This window comes from Lemur catta, chromosome X (genome assembly GCF_020740605.2).
Source record: "Lemur catta isolate mLemCat1 chromosome X, mLemCat1.pri, whole genome shotgun sequence".
NCBI classification, from domain to species: Eukaryota; Metazoa; Chordata; class Mammalia; order Primates; family Lemuridae; genus Lemur; species Lemur catta.
This window is the reverse complement of record NC_059155.1, coordinates 21,470,197-21,497,776: the sequence shown is the minus strand read 5'-3', so window position 1 is coordinate 21,497,776 and position 27,580 is coordinate 21,470,197. Positions and strand designations below refer to the sequence as shown.

Below are 27,580 nucleotides of genomic sequence, written 5' to 3'. Positions count from 1 at the left end.
ATTTCATCCCCTTTCTGAGACTCAGTTTCCTCATCTGTAAAATGGGGTAATTGATAACTCCTCTTCCTCCCTTGCATGGCTGCTATGATGAGAAAATGAGATCCTTGATATAAAAGCACCTTGAACAACAGTACAAACTGGGGTGCTGATAGAGAGTCACATTTGCTTTAGCAAATCTCCTTCTAGCTCTTAGGGGGCTGTTGGTTCTAGAATTCTCAGATCTAGTGAATAAGGCTGTGTTCCCTCTCTCCATTTCTGCATAATTTTATACACTCTGGTCACATCCCTTCCCAGCCTTCATCGTTCTAAACTAAAGAGTCTGCATTTGTTTAATCTATCTTCATATGGCAGCCCCCGCCACCCCCCCCATCCCCTTGATTATAGAGTGGCCCTTCTCTGGATCATCTCCAGCTCCATTATGTCATTCTGGAAGCACTAAGACCAGACCTGCACAAGTGAGTGTGTGTGTGTGTGTGTATGTGTGTTCCTCAGCTCTGAACCTCTGACTCTGTCCTCCTCCCCAATTATAAATCCAAGAACAGGATGATTGCCCGAGACCCTCTCCAAACTACAAGAAGGCCGGTTGGCCCCAGGCTCAAGCCTTCCCCTCTTTCTCTGCGCAGCCCTGTCCCCAAGGGGCTAAAACGGCTCCCTGTCTGGCTTGGGAGGCTGGGAGGTGGATAACTAGGATGGGGAGACCGAGGGGGAGGGAGGAGGGGGGTCTTGCGCAAGCGCACGCGGCTCCACGGACCGCCAATGCTGCTGCCTCCCAGAGCAGAGGGAGGCAGAAGAGGAGGGAGGGAGAGGAGGGAAGGGAGGGGGAGGCGGTACTTGGGCTGCAGCTCCCAACCAGAGGCAGTCTCTCGCAGCTCTTGGAGGGACCAGGAGAGGCAGCCGCGGAGTAGGATGCTCTGCGGAGTGCCCTGAGCCAGGGGCGCTTGAAGCAGCTTCTGGGACTGGGGCAACTGGGCAGCTTTCACCATGCATCAGTCCCTGACTCAGCAGCGGTCCAGCGACATGTCCCTGCCCGATTCCATGGGTAAGTCTAGCCGCTCTTCCTCCGGGCGGCGGCAGCAAGGGGTGAGTGCGCTGGCCTCTGGACTGCGAGCGCCCTGGTCGCCCCAAAAGCCAGAGAGCGGGAAGCGGGGCTAGGGGGCTCCACTCATCCCGGGGTCTGGGTGGTGGACCAGAGCCCCAGGGGAGCGGCCCGGCTGCGCCGGGGGCGACGCGCGGAGATTGGAGCCAAGCTTGCGTCTGAGTATCCCTGCCCCGGAGTGCGGGTGTGTGCGTGTTTGTGTGCGTGTGTCTATGGACTTGCAGCCGGTGGTAAATCCCAGCTGTCTGAGGATCAAAACACTTTCCTGCAACCTGCGCCTTCGCTTTCCATTCGACACTCCCTCTTTGCAAAGTCCTCGTCACTTCGAAGAGCTGGCGACTAACAATAATTAGAAGAAACAGGGTCCTTGTCCCCTCCCAACTCTCTTGAAGCTGCCCTGAAATTCAGAGCTGCAGTGGGGAGGGGGGGCTGACTTGCACCTAGCTGATGGGGGGGGTTGCGCAACCCTGGGGGATGGGCGGGGGTGGGGGAGAAGAAGGGAGGAGGGCTGTTGGGAGGGGAATTCCTGAGGAATCAGTCAAGACAGCCCAGCCCTGCAGTGTCAGGATCAACATTTCTTGAATTTGATTCCTATCCTGCTCCAAACGCACACAATGTGCGTGAATGTGAAAAAAAGGGGGGTGGGGGATGAATGAGAGCGCGAGAAAGAAAGATCGAGCGCGAGCCCGCGCATCTTCTGAAATCGCGCTTTTCCTCTCTGGGCAGAATGGAGGGGGAGGGGCACCTTTCGACACCTTTCCTCACCAAAACTGGAGAACAGCTTCCTTTGGGCACCAACTTCGCCGCCCTTTCAAGCTGCTTTTTGGTAGTTACAAACAAAAAACAAACCCGGTCCCCCTCAGCTGTTAGGCACCTTCCCAAGCCTTATGATTTCACTGGGCGGAGAAATTAATTTGGAGCCCAGGAGAGCGGGAGGGAATTGTCAAATCAAGATCCCACCTAATCTTAAAATTCGCCTCGGATACACTTCAACCAAATCGAATTCTCTTTCCGACATACTTTACATTCTACAAAATTCCACTGTCCCGCAATTCCTGCCATTCAGTCTGCTCAGATCTTCTTCGATGAATTTGAGGGAACATCTCTCGAAGGGAGGGGGTGGGGAGAAGATTGAACCCCTTATATGAGCTCCCAACTGCCTGCAAAAGACTCAATCACAAGAAAATTCGTTCGCCGGAGGTGCCCCAGAAAGTGTTATCTCCTGGATGGTGTAAAGATCCGTATTTTCAATGGTTTTGCATATTCGGTATACGAATTCGCTCTTTTTCATTTTTAAGGGCGTAGTTATTTGCAACGGGATACAAATGGGGTCAAGGATTCGGGTCCGAATCTAGAGCCCAGCAGTACCAGACTCCCCCCTAACTCCCAGCTCGCTCTCGCGCGCTCGCTCTACACACACATACACTCACAGAGAGAGCCACACGCACACGCACACGCACACACTGCACTCCTTACCTTGGCCAGCTGTGGCGCCAACGCAGCCCTGGCTCCCTGACGCCAAGCTGTTGCGCCAGAGAGGGCTGGGTGAAGAGTGCGAGGGTTCCGCAGCGCCCGTTCCCGCTGCGGGCGGCAACCACCTGCAAACCAAGCCTGCCCTCCCCGGGCCCGTCTGCGCGCAGGGAGTGGGCAGGTTGGTGGTCCAGAGCTTAAAGGGTTGCTTCTTGGCACACTGCTCGGTGTGCTGGGGAACAAGATGAAGAGAGTTCTTTTCTTGGGCTCCCAGGCGCCCTCAGCCAATCTTACGTTTCTCGAAAGGTCTGCGCAACAAGAAGCTGAGTGGGCTTTGCCCAGCCTAGTCTCGACACTGCGGGAAAGGAATCATCAGTCCCATATAGATGCGGAGTTGGCACGACGCATTCCGCTTTTTTTTTTTTGTTTTGAGACAGAGTCTCGCTGTGTTGCCCGGGCTAGAGTGAGTGCCGTGGCGTCAGCCTAGCTCACAGCAACCTCAAACTCCTGGGCTCAAGCGATCCTCCTGCCTCAGCCTCCCTAGTAGCTGGGACTACAGGCATGCGCCACCATGCCCGGCTAATTTTTTCCATATATATTTTTAGTTGTCCAGATAATTTATTTCTATTTTTAGTAGAGACGGGGGTCTCAATCAGGCTGGTCTCGAACCCCTGACCTCGAGCGATCCACCCGCCTAGGCCTCCCAGAGGGCTAGGATTACAGGCGTGAGCCACCGCGCCCGGCCGCATTCCGCTTTTTAAAGTCAGCAGACCGAAGGCACTAGCAAATTCCTGAGTCGAGTGGTAACCCTGGGTTTCCACAGTTTGGACAGGGGAGTCTCCTCGGAGTTCCCTGGCGCAGGTCCCGCACAGCCCAGGCCTGAACTAGCGTCTAGGCTACTTAGGAGCTACTCCCACTTAACTCAGCTCTGGCAACGCCACCTTCTCTCGCATGGGGGGAGAGGGAGAGTGGGTGGGTGGGTTAGTGTTTCAGCCTCTAAGGGCAGCATTTCTGAAGGGATTCCCCTTACAGTTAAGACACCGCAGCCAAAACAATAAAATTTAAAACACACAGACACACGGTGCACCAAGGTGCTAGCATTCTACACTTGCTGGCTGCCTGGATATGGAGCGGTAAGTCCAAGGCTTGGCAATTAGGAAGATGGTAATTTGACTCCAGGGCCCCTCCATCCCCTCCCAGCACCCCCCTTCTCCCTTTTGGTAACACCGCCCCCAGGCGCTAAGGCTCCTCTACTGCAGCAAGGCATTGTTTCCCACCCAAATAACACATTTATAATTCAGTGCTGGCCTTGGCCTTGGATGTCTCCATTCAAAGAATTGTCTGAAGTTGGGGGATGTGAATTTCAGAGCCTTTAAGGAAATGTTTGGGAGATTGGCAGGGCCTTGAGACTCTTGCGTGGGTAGCCACCCATCTCCAGGGATGCTCAAGACTGGGACTTCCTGGAACCCACCCTGTGTGGCAAAGCTGACTCAGGTAAGGCAAATCTTAATCAGTTCAAAAGATCAACCCCGGAGAATTAGCCAGTCATCAACAACACAATGTACAGGACAGGATACTGGGTCCCCATTTTTGCTGCACCCTAATAAAGATTACATAGCCTACCTGTTCTCTTGGGAGGGGGTAATCAAGAACACGTACAAGGTAAAACACAAGTGAGCGGAGACAGTATCCCCCTTCTAGCAACTGACATCTTGGCTCCTGACAGATACATAACCCTGGAACTGGTGGACATCGTATGGATTGTGGGCCAGACCCACAGTTACAATTGTCATGGTAGCAGTCACAATTAATATACTTATTGAGTAAAGTATCTAGGAACTTAGGGACATGAAATAATGAGTGATTGGAGTGAATTTGGTCAAGAAAAGCTTCTTGGAGGAGGTGAGTTTTGAGCAGGTTTCAAAGGAAGGGAGGGACCCAGATTCAAAGACCGCAATGCAAGTGGGGGCTCCGATTAGGGGGGAAAACCCGGAGGAGAGAAAAGCTGGTTGTTTTTGGAAAGGCAGAGACAGCAAATAATTGGGTGCTTCTACAGCTGAGCACCCTGGTCATCATGAATGTGGGGTGGAGGTGGGGCACTGCAGAGAGGGAGGGCTGCAGTAGTTCTGCAGGGAGGCTGCTGGGGGGGGGCAGGCAAAGCCAACGATGAGATTTCAGACTCTCTCACTGTTGTTGGTTACAGGGGTCGTGGTTGTTTAAACAGAAATATACTGCGTGTCAAGTAGACAGGGTAATGAGAGATATTGGAGTTGTGACACTCATTGGCTAGAAGGCTTTAATTTGGGGGGGCCCCACAGGTATACTCTATTTTTAAAAATCAATTCTATGAGCATAGCCCATATTTATTCACACAATTCCTCCCACAACCTTTTTGATTAGAAGGGAAACAATTCTCAGAGGCTGCTTCTTGTTTATTCAACAAGTACTGACTGCTCAATCAGTAGGTATCCAACACTGTGATAGGCACTGTTTTCAAATATCTGCTGCTTTATTTAAGTACCTCACTGTATCTGAGTTTTTTGATGTGTCAATTTACTAAAAAAATTGGAATAAGATGGTCCTGTACTCACAGGAATATCTAAGGTAAGCCCCTAATAAGAACAAGGTTCTACTTCTCCCTTCTAAAATAAAACAACCACCAGGAAAATGTCTCAAGCAGACACAATGAGCAGCTTTTTAGGAGCCTGGGCCACACCTTCAAAGAAAGGTATGTCTTGCTCTAAGTAGATATGAATTTTATTAAGTCGAATTGACACTAAAGATAAATTGAAGGGTGATTCTTAATTTTCAAAAGGATTCACGGGGGGGGGGGAAGTTCCTTAAAACAGTCGACTCCCCCAAGTGCAACTAGAAATAATCTTATTTTACACAATTACGGTCCTTATAGTGTAAAATAAGAAGTGATGGAGTGGGGGGTGGTGTGATGGGACAGAAAATAGATATTCAACCTAGTGTTAGGAGAGTTTTCTTAGGAATTTTATCCAAAGCAAATCCTATGTGGAGGTAAGGCCCCTGTGGGGCTGTGGGATCTTTGTCTGGGTTTCTCAACTGACTGATTTTTCAATTCGGGTTCTAAAGCAGGAAAAAAAAAAAGAGATAGATTTTCAAATGACACCATGTGGTTTGCTGAGTCACTTTTCTGACCTGGCTCCTGTGCTTTTAAGAGTTCAAGTGATATTTGCAAAGAATACTCAAGAGCTGTGAATAAGATTAAAGGCCAGTTGGTGGGGAAGGAGCAGAGTAGGCAAGTGAAACAAACAAAAAAATTAGAAAGAAGATGCATACACACACACTCCTCCAGTTTAGTCTCAAGAAGGTTATGTGTATTCTGGGTAAGGTGTTAGACACTGGTGGGTCACAAAGATACCCTCGGTGTATCCAGATGTTCCCTCACATTCTTTTCCTGATGGGGGCAGGGAGGGCTAGAGATCATGTGAGTGCCAAAGGAGAAAGGAATGGGAGGCGATGTGGGTAAGTTTATGTTAGAGCCCCTCTGTGAACCCACCCACAGATTCGCTGAGAAGCATCTGTCATCAGATAGACTTAGGGATTCTGGTTTAGAGACTCCTTTAGGGCCCCTCGAAATCCAGAGGAAGGATAACTAACCTTCAAGTAAACAGAAGAAATAAATCCTGCCCCTGCCCGCATACCCTTCCCAGCATCCGGCAATCGGAATTTCCCGGCTTTGCTCATTGTGTTTACCACCAGTCAGCTTGCCATTTGCATCCCTAATAACCCTCTAACGCAAAGGGCCCCGATGTCACAGGTGTCTCCAGTGAGCCTTCACGTTTTTCCCCATGGATGCTGGATTCAGGGTTTCACTGCAGAGAAGCCTCATTTCCCAACTCTCCTTACCTCTCCCCCCAGGGTGGGACGTGGTGCTTTAGTATGCGGGTGCCTATAAGCGCTCAAACCACTTCTACATTTCAATGTAAAATAGTCTTAGAATAGTCCCATATTAGAAATGACCCTGATGAGTCACATCCCTCACTTTCAAGGCTGACGTCAGGGGAGACCGCCAGCCCCTCCCACCTCCCTTGGAGCCTTGAGCAGGGACCGCACTAGGGAAGACAAGATGGATGGTGGGGCTAACCCAGAGTGGCACTCCTGACGCTTTTCTTCCAAACAGGAGGGCATATCTGCAGGGGGCTGCAAGGCCGGCTACAGCCCCTCTCTCTCACCACCCACTACCAGGCCTCCTGGGTCTCGCTTGGTTTTCTCGCCCTCCTCACCCTTCCTCTATCCCCTCTCCCCTCCCTCCCAGTGGTGCAGTCTGGGCGGCTTCTCTTGGCAACTGATTTCTGAGGCTGCAGTGTGGCCTCCCAGAATGACAGGGTCTTATGATCAGACCCAAGTGGTCTCTTTAGGGCCATAAATGACAGTCAAGCCACCTGGGTGGGCAACCCCATCATAGGGCTCCCCACTGCTTCACCCTCTCCACGCTTTCCTTAGAGAACTGGACTTTCATAGCATTCCCCATATGCTTATTTTTTCCAAGAACTCCTAGGTAGTAATTCTCCCCTGGTATTTCCTGTTGAGGGCCCCCTCCTCATGTCAGAGAAAAGCCTGCAGAGTGTGGAATGGTGCTTGGTTCCTTTAAAGAAAATTAAGTTGAAAAGTGAGCCTAGATACCATTTTTCTATCTGACTTAATAAGCCTGTTTTTGAAAAAAATATTGGTTTGCACTATCATGTCTGATAAGCCCTGAGTAGGAGAATGGGTTTCTCATCATTTATATTTATGTCACCCTCGCCTAAGCCTAAATGTGTATAAGTTATAATCCTCCCCATCTACCTCCCCTGATACATATCTTTGTGGACTAATGGCCTCCAAACACTTACTTTATTACGCACATTTGTTATGTGACAAATCTTGCCAGCACACCATTTTAAAGTTTATACATGAGGTGGCAAATGTCAGAAATAAATGAAAAAAATTCCCAGTAACCTGGCTCCATTCTGATATTTACACTGAAAATGAAATTTCTTATCTCGAGCTTATGAAAAAACCTTCTTAGCTGCATATTTGCTTTAAAATATTTTCATTTAAACCCCCCCCCACACACAGTTCCTGTTTATCATATGCTTTATAATTTGGCCTAAAAAACACTACTGAGTATGACACATCTTTTATAGAGTGCCAGAAGCATAAAAATTTGTTTTGTTTTTATGTAACTGGTGAAATTTCTTCTGTTGTTTATTCTTCAAACTGGAAATATTTTTCATTATAAAAGTGGCACTTGATGATTGCAAAAACTAAAACTCCATCCCTTCCCCTAATCCCACTCCCTAAAGATAACCCCAGTTACCAGTAGGAATAGGAAAGGAAAACCTTCCTAGTGGTTTTTTCTTTAAGACATTCCCTTCCTCAGCCGAAATGAACAATTTCAGTTTCTCCCTGTGCTTTCAGGAGCCTTCAATCGGAGGAAACGAAACTCCATCTATGTCACCGTGACTTTGCTTATTGTGTCCGTGTTAATTCTCACGGTGGGCCTTGCTGCAACCACCAGGACCCAGAATGTGACTGTTGGAGGTTATTACCCAGGAGTTATCGTAAGTACAGAAGGCATTGGTAGGTCTCGGTAGTTTGCCGGCTACAGAAATTCGGGCTCTGCTCTGATGGTTTTCAATTCTGTTTGAGTGTCTAGTGTGTGCTCACATTTCCTCCTTTGTGTCTCTCTATAGTTATAGAGAGAGGCAACTCTGGGCCCGTTGATCAGAAGAATCACAGTGCCATCCCTTCCTAGCAGAGTGATCCATGAGCAAGTCATCTCACTCTTTAGGACCTCAGGTTTCTGGTTTAGGAGATGTTACTAACTAGCAATATTAACCTTAGGCCAAAGTCCTTTCTCTCTGGGCACCTGCTTTCTTATATATAATAGAGGTTACCTGATCTCACCTGAAATCTGAGGACCCTGGCAGCTTGACACTCTATGACCAACACCACCAATCTCTAAAGTGATCTGCACTCCTATCAGGGAAAAGATATGGAAGATATTCTCCTAAAATGTGTATATTTGTTCATTTATAAGTTATATTCACATTCATAAAACTTATATAAACAAGGAAATTCAAAAATAGATTAAAATGAAATAATTTTTAATATATTCATGCAAACACTGACAGATGTCACAGGATGATATGTACTTAATATGAAGTTTGTCATTAAAGATAGTGGCTATAAATCCTTATTTCATTTTTTTTTTTTTGAGACAGAGTCTCACTCTGTCATCTGGGCTAGAGTGCTGTGGCATCATCATAGCTCACAGCAACCTCAAACTCCTGGGCTCAAGCCATCCTCCTGCCTCAGCCTCCTGAGTAGCTGGGATTATAGGTGCCTGCCAGTAGAGATGGGGTCTCGCTCTTGCTTAGGCTGCTCTCGAACTCCTGAGCTCAAGCAATCCTCCCACCTCAGCCTCCCACAGTGCTAGAATTACAGGTGTGAGCCACCCTGCCCAGCCAAATCCTTATTTCAAATGACCCACTAGATAATTGTGAATATTTTTGGCTGACTTATCAGATATGATTAGATTGTCATTAGAATCATGGAAGTTTTTCTGTTTTTTTTTTTTTTTTTTTTTTTTTTTTTGAGACAGGGTCTCACTCTGTTCCCTGAGCAGTGGCATCATCACAGGTCACTGCAAACTCAAACTCCTGAGCTCAAGCAATCCTCCTACCTCAGCCTCCTGAGTAGCTGGGACTACAGGCATGTGCCACCATGCCCGGCTAATTTTTCTATTTTTTGTAGACATGGGGTCTCATTATGTTGCTCAGGCTAGTCTGCACTTCTCTTGCCTTGGCCTCCCAAAGTGCTAGTATTACAGGTGTGAGCCACCATGCCTGGCCAGAATCATGGTTTTTAATGTCCATCTCACAATGCAGTTGACAAAACACTCACCCTGGGAGTTAGAGTAGATACTCATCAACTCTGCCATTTTCTTGTTGTGCACATGTGCTTACATTATTAGAGTAGTCTTCAATTCGTGGTTTCTCAACAGGAATATTTCCAAACATCTTGTCCATTTTATTGGGAATAGTTGAATGAAAACTGGATAATACAATCTAGACACACATAAAATGCCCCACCATCAACCCTTTGCTGCTTGAAACTTACCCTTCTCCCTCAGGATAGCTCACTTGATCATCTGACACTCACACCGATGGACGATGCCAGTGACAGTCTGTTTATTGAATATTGGTGATGCTTAATTTCTTTCTTATTATTTTAGATAAACAATAAATAGGAAATAGGAGTTCTAATTGTTTCTTTCCCTATTCCATTGGATTGTTTTTCCCATTCCCAGGGTGTATGCAATCCCCTTTGGAGACTGCTGAACTTGTTGCATAAAAAAGCCTCATTTGGGTCTACTACACGGCTGTTGAATCCAAAAACCTAACTCTAGAGTTGGATCATGTTTTTAATACCAGTTAAATGGCTTGCCCAATTGTAATTGCTAGAGAGCAGAAGAAAATTTGGGATGGGGTGTGTGTGTGTGTGTGTGTGTGTGTGTATTTATTTTAGGGCAAAAATATCAAATGTATTTTTTGTTGTTTTGTTTCTTCTCTCCCTGTCTCTCTCTCTTCTTTTTTGAGAGGTGGGGGTTGGAGAGAGAAGCAAAGGGAGGGGAAAGGATTGAAGATGATGTCTTGAACAAGCCAGCACTGTGAGTGACCAAGCCTGGAGCCTGTTGCCTAGGTCACTGATTCCATTCCACAGTCAGCCTCCTCAAGAGCCTTTGCGGAAGCTGGGTTCTGACGTGGGCTGCACCTCCCTGGAGCTTAAGGCTACCAGGAGAAGTACTTCCACAGCTCTAGGGCAGGCTGGGCTCCCCCCAGCTCAGGGTAGGTGACCCACAGACACTATTTGGTGCCCTCTGTTAAACATGTGATGTGAGAACTCACCCTGTCCACTTCCTGTGGTGAGGCGAAAAAAACAGTCGTCAGCAGAATTGGTTTTTATTTTTAAACACAAGCAAGGGGGGCGGGGAGGAAAGGAGGGGGTAAAATAGCATTTTGGTGGCTTTGAAAAGCAATTTATAGGGTCTGTGTGATTTTGTGTGTTTCAGGTAGCTGCATTAGTAAAATATTTCTGACTGATGAGCAAATGCACAAGCCAAGATTCAGAGTCTCTGTCGGTGAGGGGAAGGTATTTTCCATGTTATTTAAGAGTACAAACTCCTATTCATGAACAGTGGCTATGAACCTTCTCTGTAGAATATCTGACTGTGGGTGGCTAGGTTGGAATACATTAACAAAGGAAGGAGGGAGCCTGATTGCTGTTATTCAAGTACCTGATGTTCAGCTAGCACTGGAAGTCGAAGCAGTGGGGGCGTGTGTCTGTGTGTGTGCGAGTTTCACTAAGAGCTAAGATGGAAGTGTTAATAGGAAAGCCATCGCTAACGGACAGTGTGCACCCATGGTTTAACCTTTAAAAATGTGCTCTCATAGTCCTGCAGATTGTTTCTTTAAAATGCGTTTTAATTATTGAAAGCGAAAGGGGAAAGATAGAGATTGAAAAGAAGAAAAACCCAGTTGAGTTTATAGGTCAGATCATGTTGTAACAAATACAATTACGACTCATACCTCTGAAACAGTACACTCCTGAGAATCCAGATTTGTCTCAGAATGGGGTACTTTCACCAATTGAATAGTTTGGTTATTAGGGAGTTACTATAGAAACTCTAAGCCAGTGCTTCCCCCACCCTGGTGTGAATAAGAAGGACCTGGCGAACCTGTGAAAAATGCAGATCTCTACTTCCTGCCCCTAGAGATTCTGATTCAGTAGGTCTGCCTGGGCCCCAGGAATCTGAATTTCATGAGCTAAACTTTGAGTGAAAACATAATACATGTTGAATCAACATTTTAATAAGCACCCCAGGGAAGTCTAATTCCAGTGGACGAGCAACCACCTGGAGAATTAAAATACAATAAAATATGCTTAGCAGTAAAACCAGAAGTAGCATAATGTGACATTTTAAGATTCTGCACTGTCAAATTGGCCACTTTGAATATAAATTACCATTGTATAGAACTGTGAAAAACTTTCAGGTTATTTGGAACTCTGCTATTTTGGACTCTAGTTAAATGTGCTCATAATACATGAGAATTAAAAATTTCAAAACAGACAAATTAGGGAGAAGTTATTAGATTAATAGAGGACAACATACAAACATTTAAATATTGTGGTCTCAGGCATTTAAAATATAACTGAATTTGCATAACTCTAAATCATGGGACACTTTTCAGGGGCATCTTTATTTTGCCAAATGAGATGCCCTTGTATAATGAGGTGCATTATTATAGCATGTTAGCTACTCTACCTGAGCTAAATGTGGTATCATCATTCTAACAGACATATGCACACATGCATCTTTAAAGACATGCTAATCTGTACAGGCTGAACTGTAAAGTTTTAAAAAACTAAAATCAACAAAGACAGACAAACTGGCTTAAGAATTTTACTGTCTTTGAATATTCAAAACATATTCCATTCCAGAAAGGTTGTGGTGAGCTTTCTGCTCTAAAGGCCTAAAAATCCAAGAGTTTTGTTTGTTGCCTGAAGCTGAAAAAGGCAGGTGAGAGAGGTTGCTTAGATGCAGGATAGAGGGCTCTAAATGTGTTTCCCAAGCAACCCACAAGATGGAGTTGGCCCCCTGGGCAGTGGGGAAAGCCTTTCATTCTTGCACCCCCTCCTCAGCTGTTGTACTGTTAGGGCCCGTACTAGCCTGAGTTTTCTTTCAGGAAAGAAACCAGGAGTTTCTGCCCTGTTTCCGGGCGGGGGGTGGGGGGTTTAGTTAATTGAAAATCATATCAGAGTTACCATGGGATATTAGCAGACAGGGACAACGGAGATAATTCAAAACAATAGCCCAGAAAACTTCTCAGGGCCAGTGTGGCTTCAGCTTCACATATAAAGACTCTTGATAAGTCCAAAAAAAGTGTGATGAACTTGAATGCTAAGGAAACGTAAGGAACTCTGGATAGGGGAATTTTATGATTTATTGTGAATTAGGCAGAAACATTTTTAACACCTCTTGTTGAAAGGTTTCTAAAATCTAAGCTCATTCTAAAATATAACTTCCTAACTTAGTAAGTACATTTCAAAGATGAGATTTGGGCTGGGAGTGATGGCTCATGCCTGTAATCCTAGCACTCTGGGAGGCCAAGGTGGGAGGATCACTTGAGTTCAGGAGTTCGACATCAGCCTGAGCGAGAGTGAGACCCCATCTCTACTAAAAAAATACAAAAAATTAGGAGGGCGTGGTGGCATGCACCCATAGTCACAGCTACTCAGGAAGCTGAGGCAGGAGGATCATTTGAGCCCAGGAGTTTGAGGTTGCTGTGAGCTAGGCTGATGCCATGGCATTCTAGCCTGGGCAATAGAGTGAGACTCTGTCTCCAAAAAAAAAAAAAAAAAAAAAAAAAAAGATGACACTTGACTCTTGATTTGCTGGATAAGACTTTTATAATGCTACAAGGTTCTAACCTTCATTGGCTCCCTGTTGCCCCCTTATCATGCCATTTAAAGCTCTGTGCAGATGCCCTCAGCCTGGTCTCCCATTACTTCCCTTTTGCCAAAATTATCAATTCACAGTCCCCTAAACACGACTTGGGTTTTTCTGCCTTGGTGCTGTCACTCACATTATTCTCCCTACCCCTGCCTCCATGCCTGGAATGCTCTTCCTGCTCTCTCTCTCTGTCTAAATGCTCTGTCCCATCCCAACTGAAAGACACAGCAGAAACATTTCTCAACTACTGGCGTCCACAGTGGTGTCTACCATCTTTGAACTCCCCACCATAGATTCCTCCTGCTCATAGTTGCTGGAAAATACTCATATCTTGCTTTGTGGCATCTGTTGGGCTATATTCTCATTTAGCTTTGCTTATACAGGCCCATAATCCCTTATCTGAACCCTTGAGCCAGATGTGATTCAGAATTTATATTTTTTGTTATTTTAGAAAAATTATACAGTGCATATCATATATTATCTAACGCCCAGAGGGGGCTTGAGAAGTACCCCACAATCAAGCATCTTCATGTTTCTATAATAAAACATGAATTTTTACACTAAGTGGGATAAAGATTATAAAATAACCTCACATCAGTTCAAGGTCAGGTTTTGCCACCAAGTTAGCTACAAAAAAACTCTTCTGGTTTTGAGAGCTTTGTGGATCTGGGGATTATGAAGAGGAATTATGGACCAGTTTACCTAATTATAGTATGAGCCCCTTGAGCCTGAATCTCATTGGTCTTGATCGCACGCTATTCCACTTCCTGGTCTCCAAATCACAGATTGAACACAATGCTTGCCACAGAGTAGATGTCCAATTAATATTCACTAAATGACTAATCCTTCTGGGCCTCAGCCCTGGGTGTCTGGGGCAGTGGATAGGAATAGGTATAAGTGATAGGGTCCAGCCCCAAAAGTGCCCGTGACTCTGACTTTGATTTCTAATGATTTGTCTTTTTGTTTCTACAAGTGGAAGGCAGCCAAAACAAAGCAAACTGATTATTTGTTCAGGTAATGGGGAATCAAGATGGAGGTCCAAAGGTCTGAACCTTACATGATTCCATGAAGCACTTGATGGGAGACCACAGTGCTTGCATTTCTGAGGTCTCGGGAGCAAACAGTTGATTATAAGTAGCTGCCAATTTTCAGGAAACTCATTTGGTTTTTCCCTTCTTTATTTTCAACCCCTCAGCTTTACCTCAAATAGGCCTCCTCACTTCATCCATCCAGAGAACTTCTTCCCTAAGAGGCAACAATGAGGCCCTTGTTACTTGAAGGTCACTGTTCCACTAACACTGGCCACAAATTCAGCACAGTGTGGCTGAAAAAACATCAGCTGTTAGTGAGAGGACCTGAGGGCTAGTTCTGGCCCTGCCATTAACTTGCTTTGAGACAGGATACATCCTTATACCTCTCTAGGCCTCCATTTTGCTGTCTATCACTTGGGAATGATATCAGCTCCACCAAACTCCATAGCATTCCTGTGACCAAAATGGGGGGCAAGTGCTTCTTTAACTTAAAATGCTTTTCAGTTGTAAGGTAGTTTTAGTGACACTGGTGAGTTCATCAACCTATCATCCAGGTGAGTGAATTCTCCCAGCCATAACACAGTAGATATTAGTTTCCTGCCTGCTCAACTGTACCCATCCTGTGAGCCTATATAAAAATGTCTCCTCCTTTATGAAACCTTAGAGCTACCATTTATGTAGCAGACTACCTTATTCCAGTCATACTACGTACTTTATCTCATTTAATCCTCACAGCAACCCTGCATAGAAGGTACTATTATGATTCCCATTTTATAGATGAGGAAACCAAAGCACAGAGTGGTAAGGGACTGGCCCAAGGTCACATGGTTTATAAGTAGCAGAGCCAGTTATATAATCCAGAATGAACTATTCCCTGCTCCTACACCACTTTGTTTTTTACTTCATCTGTGGTCCTTAACCCACAGTCTGTCGTTCCTTTACTAGACTGTAAGCTCATGGTGGACAGGGGCCATGTCTTCTTATTCATTTGACATAATGGTATTCAGTGAATGTTAGAAAGCTGAATGCATTGGAATGGAATAGAATGGAATGGAAGAGAAGGGGAGGAAAGTGGATGAAGTAACTGTCTGGCCTGGGATTTCCAGTTCTGGAGTGCCTTGTCTTTCTAGTCAATTCCACAAGGATTTACCCACCTCTTCTGGTCACTCACCATCAGAAAGTTATTTGAGAGTCTCAGGAATAGGGGGTGTCTTTGCTTCCCATCTTGGGGCAAAGACTGCTATCACGGTTCAGGAGAAATTCTGTGAATATCTGTGGAAGCCGATGGACTGTTTGGTAGAAGGATCTATTTTCCCCATAAGAAGCTGCCTCTGAATTTCTCTCAATCTCTGCAAGTGGCCCAGAGTGCCATATGCACAGACTTCTTCCTAAAAAATAAACATGGAACATATCAGAGGGGGAGATAAGATAGAACAGGGAAACTCTCTTATGAAATAGAGCAAATAATGATAGGATTTTCAAGCTCAAATCAAGTTAGAGTGGCTCAAGAGTTAAATGGCTTTAAAAATAGCAATAATAATCACTAGAACAAAATAATATTTACTGAATACTTACTGTATGCCAGGCACTATGCAAAGTTCTTTGAATGTATCATCCTGGTTATCCTCACAAAAGCCTATAAGGTGGCCACTACTATGGTCTCTGTTTTACAGATAGGGAAATCAAGGTTTAGAGAGCTTAATTCATTTGTTCAAGATTGTACAGATGTAAGTGGAAGAGCTGGGGTTGGAAGGCAGTTTAATTTGATAACCAGGTTTTAATCAGCATACCTTATGGCAACATATTTTAGTTATATTTGAAATAAGACAGCTGGAAGAAAGGCATAGCTTAACTGTTGAATGAGGATGTTCTCATTAGAGTCTTGGATGGCACAGGATATATCCTCATGCACTTCAGCTTCTGTTTCTCAAGAGGGCTTGCTGGATGAATGGCCCTGCAGAAGAAGTCCTTGGAAATTTACATTAATTCCTTCCCTCATTCCTTTTCATTCTTGGGGTCCCGAGACAACTGCCCAGTCCCCCTACACTGCCCCACCAAGCTCCTGTCCAGCCTTTGGGTCTGTTAGATTTCCAAGCCTAGGTGCATGATTTGGGGCCCTCAAACTGAAGGATGCCCCTGTGAACCAAGGTAAGGATGTAGATTGAAACCCAGACCATTACTGAGGCTAAAGAGAAATGTAACTACATCACTGAACTTGTGTTAAGATTTATTGGTCTGTTCTCACCACTTTTTACTTCTTCCATTTTCATCCCCATCAACAGCTATCGGTTAGCGATCATTTTCAGCTGAGACTGGCAGACTCAGTCCACTAATGGCAGAGCTGAGAAGGCAGTGGGATCTGCTACACCAAGCCATAATCCCAGCCACTTAGACAGGGAAATTGTTTTTCAGGGTTTTACACTGCCATTTCTGTTCATTCTTTAATGAATGCTTTCTGTCCATAAATGAAGCAGAGATGGAAGAAGACGTGAATAAGTGCTAACATAAATTGCAATGGGTCAACCACAAATATAGGCTTTCAAAAGAAAGTTCTTTTTTATATTTATTTTTTTAGTGTGGGTTAAGGTGCTTGCTGATTTCTAAAGTACTTCCTGAGTTTGATTTGTATGCCAGATGCATCAAAAATTGCTATTGCAAACCGTTATTTTGCGATCTATGCATCAGAGTGGAAGGTCTTTTTCAAAAAACGATAAAGATCAGAATATAATGTGTGCTTTTCACCATTATATGATTCTTACTGACTCACCAGTCACATGATAGGTAATAGATACTGAAATTGAAATAGGCAGGCTCTGAAAAGCTATGGTTGACCTTTACCTTTAGTTTTTGGGCACATGAATTTCTTTTCAGGTGTGACTCATAGCTACAAGGGGAAATTGGCAAATGGTGGGAGAAAATTATTATACATGCTGTATTTGTATAAGTAACAACTGCATGTGGCTTTAGCATTTATACCCCAGTTATTTTCCATTATCCTGAATCATATCCAGGAGCTGGAATGATTGTGTGGTCAGCCTGACTGTCTTCCCACATGCTATGTATGCCATGTTGCTTTGCAGCTCGGCTTTGGATCATTCCTTGGGATCATCGGATCAAACCTTATTGAGAACAAACGGCAGATGGTAAGTTTTCATTCCTATAGAATCAAGTTCTTAATCTGAAAAAGCTCAACATTTATGTGGATAAGTAACACATGTCTTAAGTGTGCACAAATTTGGCCATAAAAGAAACTGCCTCTTTGCTCGTTCTCCTAAAACTCCAGGGAACTTGTTTTACAGCGACACTGTGCTATAGGACTTGTTCTCATCTTGCCCGATGCTCCCACACTGGCCTAGCTAGTCTCCTTAAAGACAGGGATAAAATATTCTGGCCCTTGCCCTTTGCTCTCCTCCTCACTCCCAAAGGCGTGCTCTAGCCTATCCATTCAGGCTACTGTCGACGCCTAGAATGCCTTTGCTTCGGTGATTTCTGCTACTGCAGCCCTATGCAGTCTTCCTCTCTGATACATAATCTTTTGGGAAAGTTTTTTTGCAGAGAGCTCCTGCCTTTTAGGAGATTATCATCTAGGGGACTTTGATTAAGAGAAAAAATGTACTTGGGGCATAAAAAAGACAAAATGAAATTATGAAGCCATCCTAAAGTATCTCCATTACCCATAGCTCAAAGCTAAGTGTGTTGTAAGGGTGAAAGGAAGGATGAACGTATAACAGAACGTGAAGATTAGAAAGTTCTATGTCTGCCAGGGACTCACAAGAGCAAGCTGTTGTATTTTCCTGGTTCAATTTGAGAAGGCTTCGTCAAGTGCAAGGGTAGAAGGTACAGACTGAATTGCAGGCATATTGCAGTTTTATAGACTTGTAAATCAAGATGCCTGGTGAGTGGTCAGATGGTGGACTGATTAGGTTCCCCCTGTGCAAGTCTCTGTGGCATTGAAACTTTGATAATGGGGTCTATTTAACAGCAAGTTTAATCAGATAACGTAATAGCTCTAGGGACAGAGAACTCTAACCATATGTTTTCCCCTAGCAATGTGGGGAATCACCCTCAAGGGAGTTCTAATAGTTTTCTTCTTCCATTTCACCTGGACTCCCCTCCCTGCCAGTTGTGTTTGCACTTTGGGCTTAAATTATTCAAAATAATGGGGGAGTTTTAATTGTAGAGCTGATCATAGCATAGCTAATAATGCCAATTTAATGACATCGTTCATCCATTATTTACCAATTCTCTGTAGTACTGTGAAGTGAGATTTATGGAGAGAGGTTTCTGAACAACTCCCTAAGGAGATAAGTATTTCCTCCTAGCCTACTGAGGTGGGAGAACCATAGGGTGGCCTTGACTTTGATTTCCTCCTTCTCCCTGGAGAGCAGCTCAATGCTATCTTATTTCCCCCTCATTTCCCCCTAAAACCTCAAGGAAGTGAAATGCTGATTCCATCTAGCTCTAGGGGTAAACCCAGGCAAGTGGTAGGCTCAGGTAGCACCTATCCTGGCCTCCAGAAACACCTTGCAACACCTACCCTCCCCCTCACCTTGGGTTGTAGTATCATCTTTGTAATAGTAGACAAATTATTAACATTAAGAACATTTCTGTTATCTAACACAATTAGAGAATAGAGTAGTCTGGTCCAAGCAAACATTTTTCTTACTTGAAAATTTTTTATCTACCACACAGAGTTGATCAATTTCAGAGACTTCAAGCTCCTGTAAAATGAATGTCTTATTTCATCACTGTTGCAGGAGGCCCTGTAGGGTTGTGCAGGACCTCAGTATCATCCTAGTCTTCCTCAGTGCCCACTTTATCCTTCAGCAGCAGTGGGACGGGTGGAGAGAACACTGGACTGGGAGTTGGTGGGCACCAGGCTCTTCCACAGACTAGGTGGAGACCGTTGGGCATACCACTTACCCTTGCTGTGCCTCCATTTCCATATAAATAAAATAGAGGGCTAGACTAAATGATGTCCAAAGTCCAACATTTTTCTGAGTCTGAGGATGGAAGGGCCACACAGTCAAGTTCCTTCCTAGACAGCATGCTGGATACCAGCAAACCTCCTCTTCCTTTGCATCCAAGAGTGAATTTCTTAGCTTGCACTCTTGCTCTGAAAATGTAAAAAGTGCTCCAGTCTCCCTTCTTTGCCTCCCCCACCTCCTGGCCACCGCCACGCCCGCCCACTCCCCCACTCATCCTGCATGACTAGAAAGAGCACCCCCGTGGGGCAGCAGACTGGAGTTCTGCTTTGGCTGTAGGTCTCTTGGGGATCGCCTGCTCTCTAGAAGCATCGAGTAGAAAGCTAACGGACTCTTTTGTTCTTCCCTGCAGCTGGTGGCCTCTATCGTGTTTATCAGCTTTGGTGTGATTGCGGCTTTTTGTTGTGCCATAGTGGACGGGGTCTTTGCTGCCAGACACATTGTGAGTATTTTTACTCCTGGGTTAAAGTAAATGTGTAATACGGCAAGGCTTCATTGAATGTGTGCTGAGTGTTCAGAGCTGTGCTAAGTGCCGTAAGGTATACTCAAGAGGGAGAAGACAGGGTCCCTTTCCTCAAGAAGCTGACAGCCAAGATGAGGACACTAATGGACACACAGGCATCTAGAGAACTGGGTCTAAGCTGGGAGTTCAAACTCCAAGTGCCATAGTGGTTTGTCTTTATACCAATGCAGTCATAAAATATAATTAAGATAAATAAAATATAATTTCACTATTTTTTAAGGAAGGAAGGGACCCACAAAGTCAAAAGAGCCTAGGGCTCAGTGAAGTCAGAAAGTAGCCCTGATCTGCCCTACAAACCAAAATCAAGAGGGAGCAACAGCAACTTACTGAGTCCCCACAACAAACTCAAAGAGTCACTTTTTTTCCCAACTGAACCAATATTAAAAATGAAAACATCCCATGAGCTAGTTGGAAATCATGTTTTCTGAAACAATTGAATTAGAGAAAAATTGTATTATCAGAATTTTCTGTGGACAAAATGATATTTTATTCCAGTTTGGTTACTGGCTAATTGTTAAGGTCATCCCAAGGAGTGTCATTGGTACAGCTGGATCTGGGTTAGGATGATTTGAGACATCAATATTTCAATTCCAGCTCATTCTTGTACCCTCTTCCCAGACAGAAGAGTCAGTTCCCCATTTGCCAAGATTAGAGAAACTCATATGGTCAGTGCTGTCACCCAAGCAGTCTCTGAAATGATGTCTCAGGAAATAATTTCCGGACAGGGGAAAAAATAAGGGGTGCAAGAGAGAGGACCTTTACCTGATTTTCTTTCAAGGCCAAGATTATAAATGTAGGCCCCTCTATCAGACCCATCCCTTCTGATTTTAGTTGAGAACATCCATCTTTTTCTTCATTACTTTCTTCTTAAAAAGGTAAATGACACATCAGTAACTTTGAACATGCATAATTCTACCACCCTAACTAGGCAATTACTACTGTTTTTGCATATTACCCTCTGAATATATGCCCATTTTTGTAGCATGGTTGCAGTCAATCAAAGTGTACACATGCTATTTTGTATTCAACGGGAGCCATCCTAATAACAATAATTCCTTGTTTTTGTAGCCTTTAGCTTGTCAATGTGCCTTCACACCTATTATCTCATTTGAGACCCACAGTAATCCTGTGAGATATGTAGGGCAGGCGTTACTATCCCCATTTGACAAGCAGTATTCACTCCAAGGCAGTCTCCATGGCAACAGAGGCCTAGTGGCTAAGAAGCCTGCAGTAGATTTTGATGGCATCATGAGCTAAAATGGCTTCCTTCTTTTCCATCCTCTTCCACTCCTAATGTTTTTTAAACAGCTTTATTGAGATATAGTTCATATCCTATACAATTCACCCATTTAAAGTGTATAATTTGATGGTTTTTATTATATATGATACATATTTAGCATATATCAGTTATGTGCAACCCTCATCACAATCCATTTTAGAAGATTTTCATCATCTTAAAAAGAAACCCCCTACCCTTTAGCTATCGCCTCCCTCTCCTGCTATTTTCTCTAGCCCTAAGCAACCACTAATCTATTTTCTTTTTCTATAGATACCCCTGTTCTAGACATTTCATATTAATGGAATCATATGTGTTCTTTTGTGATTGTCTTATTTCACTTAGTACATTTTCAAGATCTGCCCACGCTGTAGCGTATATCCATATTTCATTCTTTTTCATGGACCAATAATATTCCATCATGTGAATATGGATATACTACATTTTGTTTGTCCATATACTAGTTGGTGGACATTTGAGTTGTTTCTACCTTTTGGCTGTTATGAATAATACTGCTATAAATATTTGTGTACAAGTTTCTGAATGGACATATATTTTCATTTTCATTTCCTTTCCACCTAGGAGTGGAATTGCTAAGTCATAATGGTAACTATGTTTAATTGTTTGAGGAGCTATCCGACTGCTTTCCAAAGTAGCTGCACTATTTTACATTCTCACCAGCAGTATATAAGTGTTCTGATTTCTCCACATCCTCACCAACTCTCCTTATTATCTGACTTTTTGATACTAGCCATTCTAGTGGATATGGTTTTGATTTGCATTTCTCTGACACTCCTAATGTTTTTAATCATTGGCCTCAGTTAAAGGAAATGGGCAAAAGTACAAATTATATTTACTGGAAGATTCCTCTAATGACCTCTAATGCCTATGAGTCCAGGCCCTCTGTACCTTCTGCTGTTAGTGACCTGCAGTATAGCATTTGATTCAAAGATGTGGAATAAGTCTAGATGAATCTTTAAGAAAATCTTTCTGCTTACACTGTACCTGCCCTAAGACATCTGCCAATCCTCACTGACACCCAAAAAGTTTTGAGGAAGGAGGCTTTATTAATCTATGGTGGTATCTGTTGGCCAACTTAAATGAAAGGCACATTTGGACCCTAGCATAGTTTGTGTGGGTTAGAGCCAGCCTATCTAGTTGTTGAGGCCCATTAATGTCATCTTGCCTTGTTCCTTTGGCTTAGGTGAATCTGCACTTCCTCTCAAGATCTACCTTCTCACACATTCCTCTATATGTGTCTTGTTCCTTCTCTCTCATCTCATATTTCCTTCCTTTACCCTGTCCCTACTATAGCCATTAACTAGCTGAGAAAACCACTTTACCTTCTTGTGCCATAGTTTCCTTCTTTTCTAAATGGATATAATAGTAACCTACCTTTCAGAGTTAGCATGGGGATGAAATTAAATAATGGGTGTGAACATGCACAAGGCCTTGCACAGAGTAGACACTCAACATAAAGCAATTACCCTTTCCAACTCTTTGCTCCATAGTTGGCAACCCAAGAGGTTGCTGAGCCCTGGCCTAGTGACCTTTTCTCACCTCCAATTTTTTTTTTTTTTTTTTTTTGAGACAGAGTCTCACTCTGTTGCCCGGGCTAGAGTGCCATGGCATCAGCCTAGCTCACAGCAACCTCAAACTCCTGGGCTTAAGCAATCCTACTTACCTCAGCCTCCCGAGTAGCTGGGATTACAGGCATGTTCCACCATGCCCGGCTAATTTTTTTTTTTCTATGTATATTTTTAGCTGTCCAGATCATTTCTTTCTATTTTTAGTAGAGACAGGGTCTCGCTCTTGCTCAGGCTGGTCTGGAACTCCTGACCTGGAGCAATCCTTCCGCCTCGGCCTCCCAGAGTGTTAGGATTACAGGCGTGAGCCACCGTACCCAGCCTCACCTCCCAATTGCCTGTTCTGCTCCTCTTCTGGGGCCTCAATGAAGAAGAGCAGCCAGAGGCAGCAAATGGACAACCATCACCCATGTTTGTCTTCATTTAGGGTAGCTGGTGGCTGAATGCTTTTTGCAAAACCAGGAGGTCAGGAGGGCTATGACCATCACATTAAGCCTCCTCTTCAACAGGAGAATAATGACTTCTGTCATTATCCAAACATGGAAAATATGTTCTGCCAGGTGTGAGCATGAGAACCTTCATTCTTTTCCAGCCTAACTCCAGGCTAAACTAATAGGACAATGTACTTTCAGAGCACTGAGCAGCCAGGAGGTTCGTGTACAAGTAGCTGATGGAGAGTCCTAGGTCCTTGATGCGGCAGCAGGCTAGAAGGCAGGAGGCACTTGGGTGCCAAGTATGGTAGATGTTAAATCACATGTGTGAGGAAAAAGCAGCTACCAAGATTATCGGAAATGGTGTGAGAAGTAGGGCAGAAGGGAGGGAGGCAATACATAAATTCCCTCTGCCTAGGCACTTCTGCCAAACCCCTAAGGTCAGTTTGCATAAACTTCTTGTCCTTTGCTAACCTGTCTTTGGCAGAAGCCCCCTACCACTCAGGGGATGTGAACAGCAGCCCCTGCTTGCAAGCTTCCAGACAGCCCTGGCTTGTGTCTGTCTGTTCTACCCCAACCCCCATGCCTGAGAGCTCCGTCACTAGGAAGCTGGCCAAGCCTGCAGGGTAAATCAACTGTCCTTGAGCCCCATGTTAGTTTTTTGGGGCCTTAGCAGTGTTTTGGAGTTCACAGGCTTTATCTAATCTGTGTAGTTGAGTGAAAATGGCTCATAGTTCAGTTGAGTTAAAATCTATAGCAGTCCCAGGAGCTGCCCATCCTCCTGGGGCTTGCTTCCTGAGCTCTTTCTTCTGAAAAAGCTGTGGAAATGACAGCAGGGAGTACAAGACAGCCAGCCCTAGTCCTGTCCTCAGGCGATAATGAGACCTCACTGTTGGAGCTGGGCTCCTTCCATGTGAAAGTGTGATGTCACAATAACCTGGAGTTTTGAATCTTTGTCCCTGAGGACTATTTGCAAGAAGACAAAGACTAGAGAGAAGCAAGAGAAACCCAGAGAGGAAATTTTATGAAACCCATTTCTCAATCCATTTCCTAATTTCTCATTCACCAAGTAGCCCAATAGAAAGCAGTTATTAGAGCATGTTTGTCTAATCCTCAGAGTCTCAGTCTCCCTAGATAGGTAATTTTCAGAAGTTAACCCAACCCATTGCCTGCTGCAAGTTGTGCATGTGTGTGTGTGTGAGTGTGTGTGTGTGTGTGTGTGTGTGTGTGTTTTCAAATCTTTTATTACCAAGCAGAGCACTTGCTGTTTTATTTTCTAAAGCCAAAATCCCTTTGGTTTGGTGTTTCCCCTTCCAGGATCTGAAACCACTCTATGCTAATCGGTGCCACTATGTCCCCAAGACATCCCAGAAGGAAGCTGAGGAGGTGAGCCAGAATGAGGCTGCATGTCTTTACCTCCTGGGAAAGTCCCCTGTTCTTCCTGAAACCCTCTTTCTTTTATTCCTTTTCACAGGCCTAAGGTTTACTACTAGGTGTCTGTAGCTGATTTGTTTAGTGGGTCAGAGCACAGTGCTAATGAGGCCATGGCCATAGGTTGGAGCCTCATGAGGCCTAATCAGATTTACTTTGTTCTGTGGTCACAGGCTGACCCTCTGACCCCAGCTGGCAGCCTCTCAGTGTGTGGCTTTGATCCCAAGAGGGACAGATGAGAGTACAGAGGCCACAGGGCATGCCCCTCCCCCATCTCTGTGGATGATGGTTCAGTTGCCTGAACTGGGTTCCCAGCTGCAAGAAAAATGGGAGCCCCACCAAGGCACTAAGCCTGGACCAGGGAAGCAGAGCCTGATTCTCACATGTAGGAGGGGTCTGGGAGCTGAATGAAGGTAATTGAGAAGCCTGGTCCACCTGGACACTCTGGGGAGGCCAAGACTGTTGGCCTGGCCCCTCTCATGATACCCCCAAGAAGTCAGCCTAATAATGCTTGAGTGGGCACAGAAGAGTATCTCTCTCCTGCCCTACACAGCTCTCCTCATGTGCCATTTTGCCTCAGGCAGAACTAGAGGCAATAGGGAATGAGGTGAAGCATGATTCCAGGTCATTTTTGTAGCACTTTCATTTAAGTACACAACAATCCCTCCCCAACCCAGCAATCCTTTCTTATGAAACTCTACCTATGCTTCCGGGAACCTTGACAATTTGGTACTCTATTAGCCTAGAATTGAAAGTTGATCCATCTGAGAATAGTTAGAAAAATGGTAAACCTGTGATTGGGAAGAGAAAAAGAAGGCAAGCAGATGTAAAATTGCCACTGCATCGCACAACTTCAAGGGAAGCCATTTTACAAAAAATGCAATGTGAATGGCACCTTTGGAGTTAGACGGAGCAATGGTCCCGTTCTCAAGGCATCATGGCAAATACTTTTATTACGGCTCTGCCATCCACTTGCCTCCTTTTTCTTTTAACAACCACTAATTTACCATTTCTCTGTTCTCAGGTTAGAAGGGAGGAATAGGAATGTGTATGTGCTAACAGCTTATCAAAGAGGCAGTAAACATTTGGATAAAAGACTCAATACAGAAAAAAATGCCCATTTACTATGCATATTCTCTATAACAAAGCAAAACAAATTTATAAGCACTTCATTGTATCTGTATGGGGGTGAGAGCCTGGAAAATTTCTTGCAAACAAGAGATGGTAAATGAAAATTAATCTGTTTTCATTTTAAAAACTTTTTGCAAACCCAAAATGTGTACAGTGTCATTGCTATTCTCTGGATTTCGTTGTAATAGCTTTCTTGTGTTAACTTGGTGACTGTAAAAATATTAATAATGCCTTCCATAGGTTCACTTGTAACCCTGGTTCCCCTAACCCTATTTTTCCTATATAAGGTCATAAGTTCCTCAACCAAAAATTCTCCTTCCGCGAGGGTTATGAGGAACCTTACCCAGGCAGCTAGAGAGGTACTATTGTACTTCAGAGTGCATGTGACGGCCCCTCTATCTTCCTTCCCACCTGATCCTCTTTCCTCCTGTACCCTGATTTCCCCTCCTCTCGTACCCTCATTTCCTATAGTCCATTTGTTCTACCATATGTCCTTCCATCTATCCTTCCTCTCTTCCATCTCCACCCTTCAGGGAGGGGGCGCTGAGGGCTGTGGCTGAGGCTGGACACGAGCCCAGCTACATACACAGTGACTTGCCTCATACACAAGTTTGGCCCGTTCCCTGCCCAGCCCTATCCCTCTCGTGCATTGGTGTGTTCATTTCACAGCCATCCTTAATGTCTCCATCAGTCACTAACTCGCATTTCCAATCCCAGAGGGTCCTGCCTTCCATCTAATGCCAGCTCACCTCCTCACTGTTGTCTACCCTCAGGTGAACTGCCCTCACCTCAGCCGTGGATTCTGCACACCTCGCATCCGGGGCAACACCTGCTTCTGCTGTGACCTCTACAACTGTGGCAAGTAAGCATTGAGTCCTAGGCATAGGAATTATGCTTTGACCACAATGGGCACCGAAAAGGCTGAGGGTGGGGTAGGGTGCATGGTAGGATCAGAGAAGTGGAAGACATTGGTCTGTCAACAGACTTCAGCTGACAGAGATTACCTGCCTTCTGTGTGCCTGGCATCATGCCAGGTAGTTTCACATGTGTGATCTATTTAATTCTTACCTATGTAGTATGTAGAGTTATCCCCATTTTACAGATGAGGAGAGTGAAGCTCAGAGAAAAGCAACAGCTAGTCCAAGGTCACACGGAACTTGAAAATGGTAGAGGTAGGATTCAAACCCAGCTGTATGTCCAAGTTCAACAACATTCAACAAATAGTTATTGAGCACCTTTTCTGTGCCTGGCCCTGTTCTAGACACTGAAGATTCAGAAGTCAACAATACAAAAGTGCTTGCCCCCAGGGAGCTTATATTCTAGTAGGGGAGACAGTCAATAAACACACAAATATACAATATGTTCCCAGATAGTGATCAGAGCTCTGAAAAAAATGAAGCAGGAGGGGTAGATAGTGACAAGGTTGTGGTGTGTGTGTGTTATGTTAGGTAGTCAGGGAAGTCCTCTTTGAAAAGGTGACATTTGTTCAGAGACCCAAATGAAGTAAGAGAGCAACCCAAGTAGGTACCTGGAGAAAGAGTGTTTCAAGCAGAGGGAACAGCAAGTGCAAAGGCCCTGTGGCAGGAGCAAGTTTGGTGCTGGTTTTGCTATAACCACCCTGGCTTTCTGCCCTCCAATTGCCAAAACATCATTTAGGTGATAGGAATACAGAGATTGCCACCGAGGAGCTCACACATTAGTAGGGAAGATAGACATGTGAACAATTGACTGAAATATAGTGTGACAAGTGCAGTGGGGTCAGTGGATGTGGTAGGGACTCTGGTGGCCCAAATGAATGAAAGTCAGAGTTTTCTGGGGTGGGAGACAGTGTCAAAGTTTAGGTGATATGGAAGCTGAGACTTAAAGGATAAGTAGGGAGTTAGGAGACAAATCAAAAGGGGGTAGAGGTGGGGAGGATAGTCCTGCCAGTTGTCAGGAGGTAGGGGGTGGAGGCATCTTCTATAGAAGATGTGGTAGGAGGTGAGGGCAGAGCTGTAGCCAGAGGTCAGATGATAGAAAGCCCACTGGCCATAAGAACAACTTTGGACTTAATACTGTAGGCTATTGGGAGTCATTGAAGGGCATTGAATGG

At 44.7% G+C, this 27,580-nt stretch overlaps 1 protein-coding gene across 1 annotated transcript in view; it reads left to right on the top strand.

Annotated features, from left to right (window-relative positions):
* The first annotated feature begins 735 nt into the window (after positions 1-735).
* TMEM255A (transmembrane protein 255A) overlaps positions 736-27,580 on the top strand; it is a 49,535-nt gene continuing 22,690 nt past the window's right edge. Inside the window, exons 1-6 of the mRNA XM_045538755.1 lie at positions 736-1,039; positions 7,997-8,139; positions 17,206-17,268; positions 19,463-19,552; positions 24,244-24,312; positions 26,262-26,350. Coding sequence (XP_045394711.1) covers positions 982-1,039; positions 7,997-8,139; positions 17,206-17,268; positions 19,463-19,552; positions 24,244-24,312; positions 26,262-26,350 — 512 coding nt within the window. The 5' untranslated portion in view covers positions 736-981. The remainder of the gene's footprint in view (positions 1,040-7,996; positions 8,140-17,205; positions 17,269-19,462; positions 19,553-24,243; positions 24,313-26,261; positions 26,351-27,580) is intronic.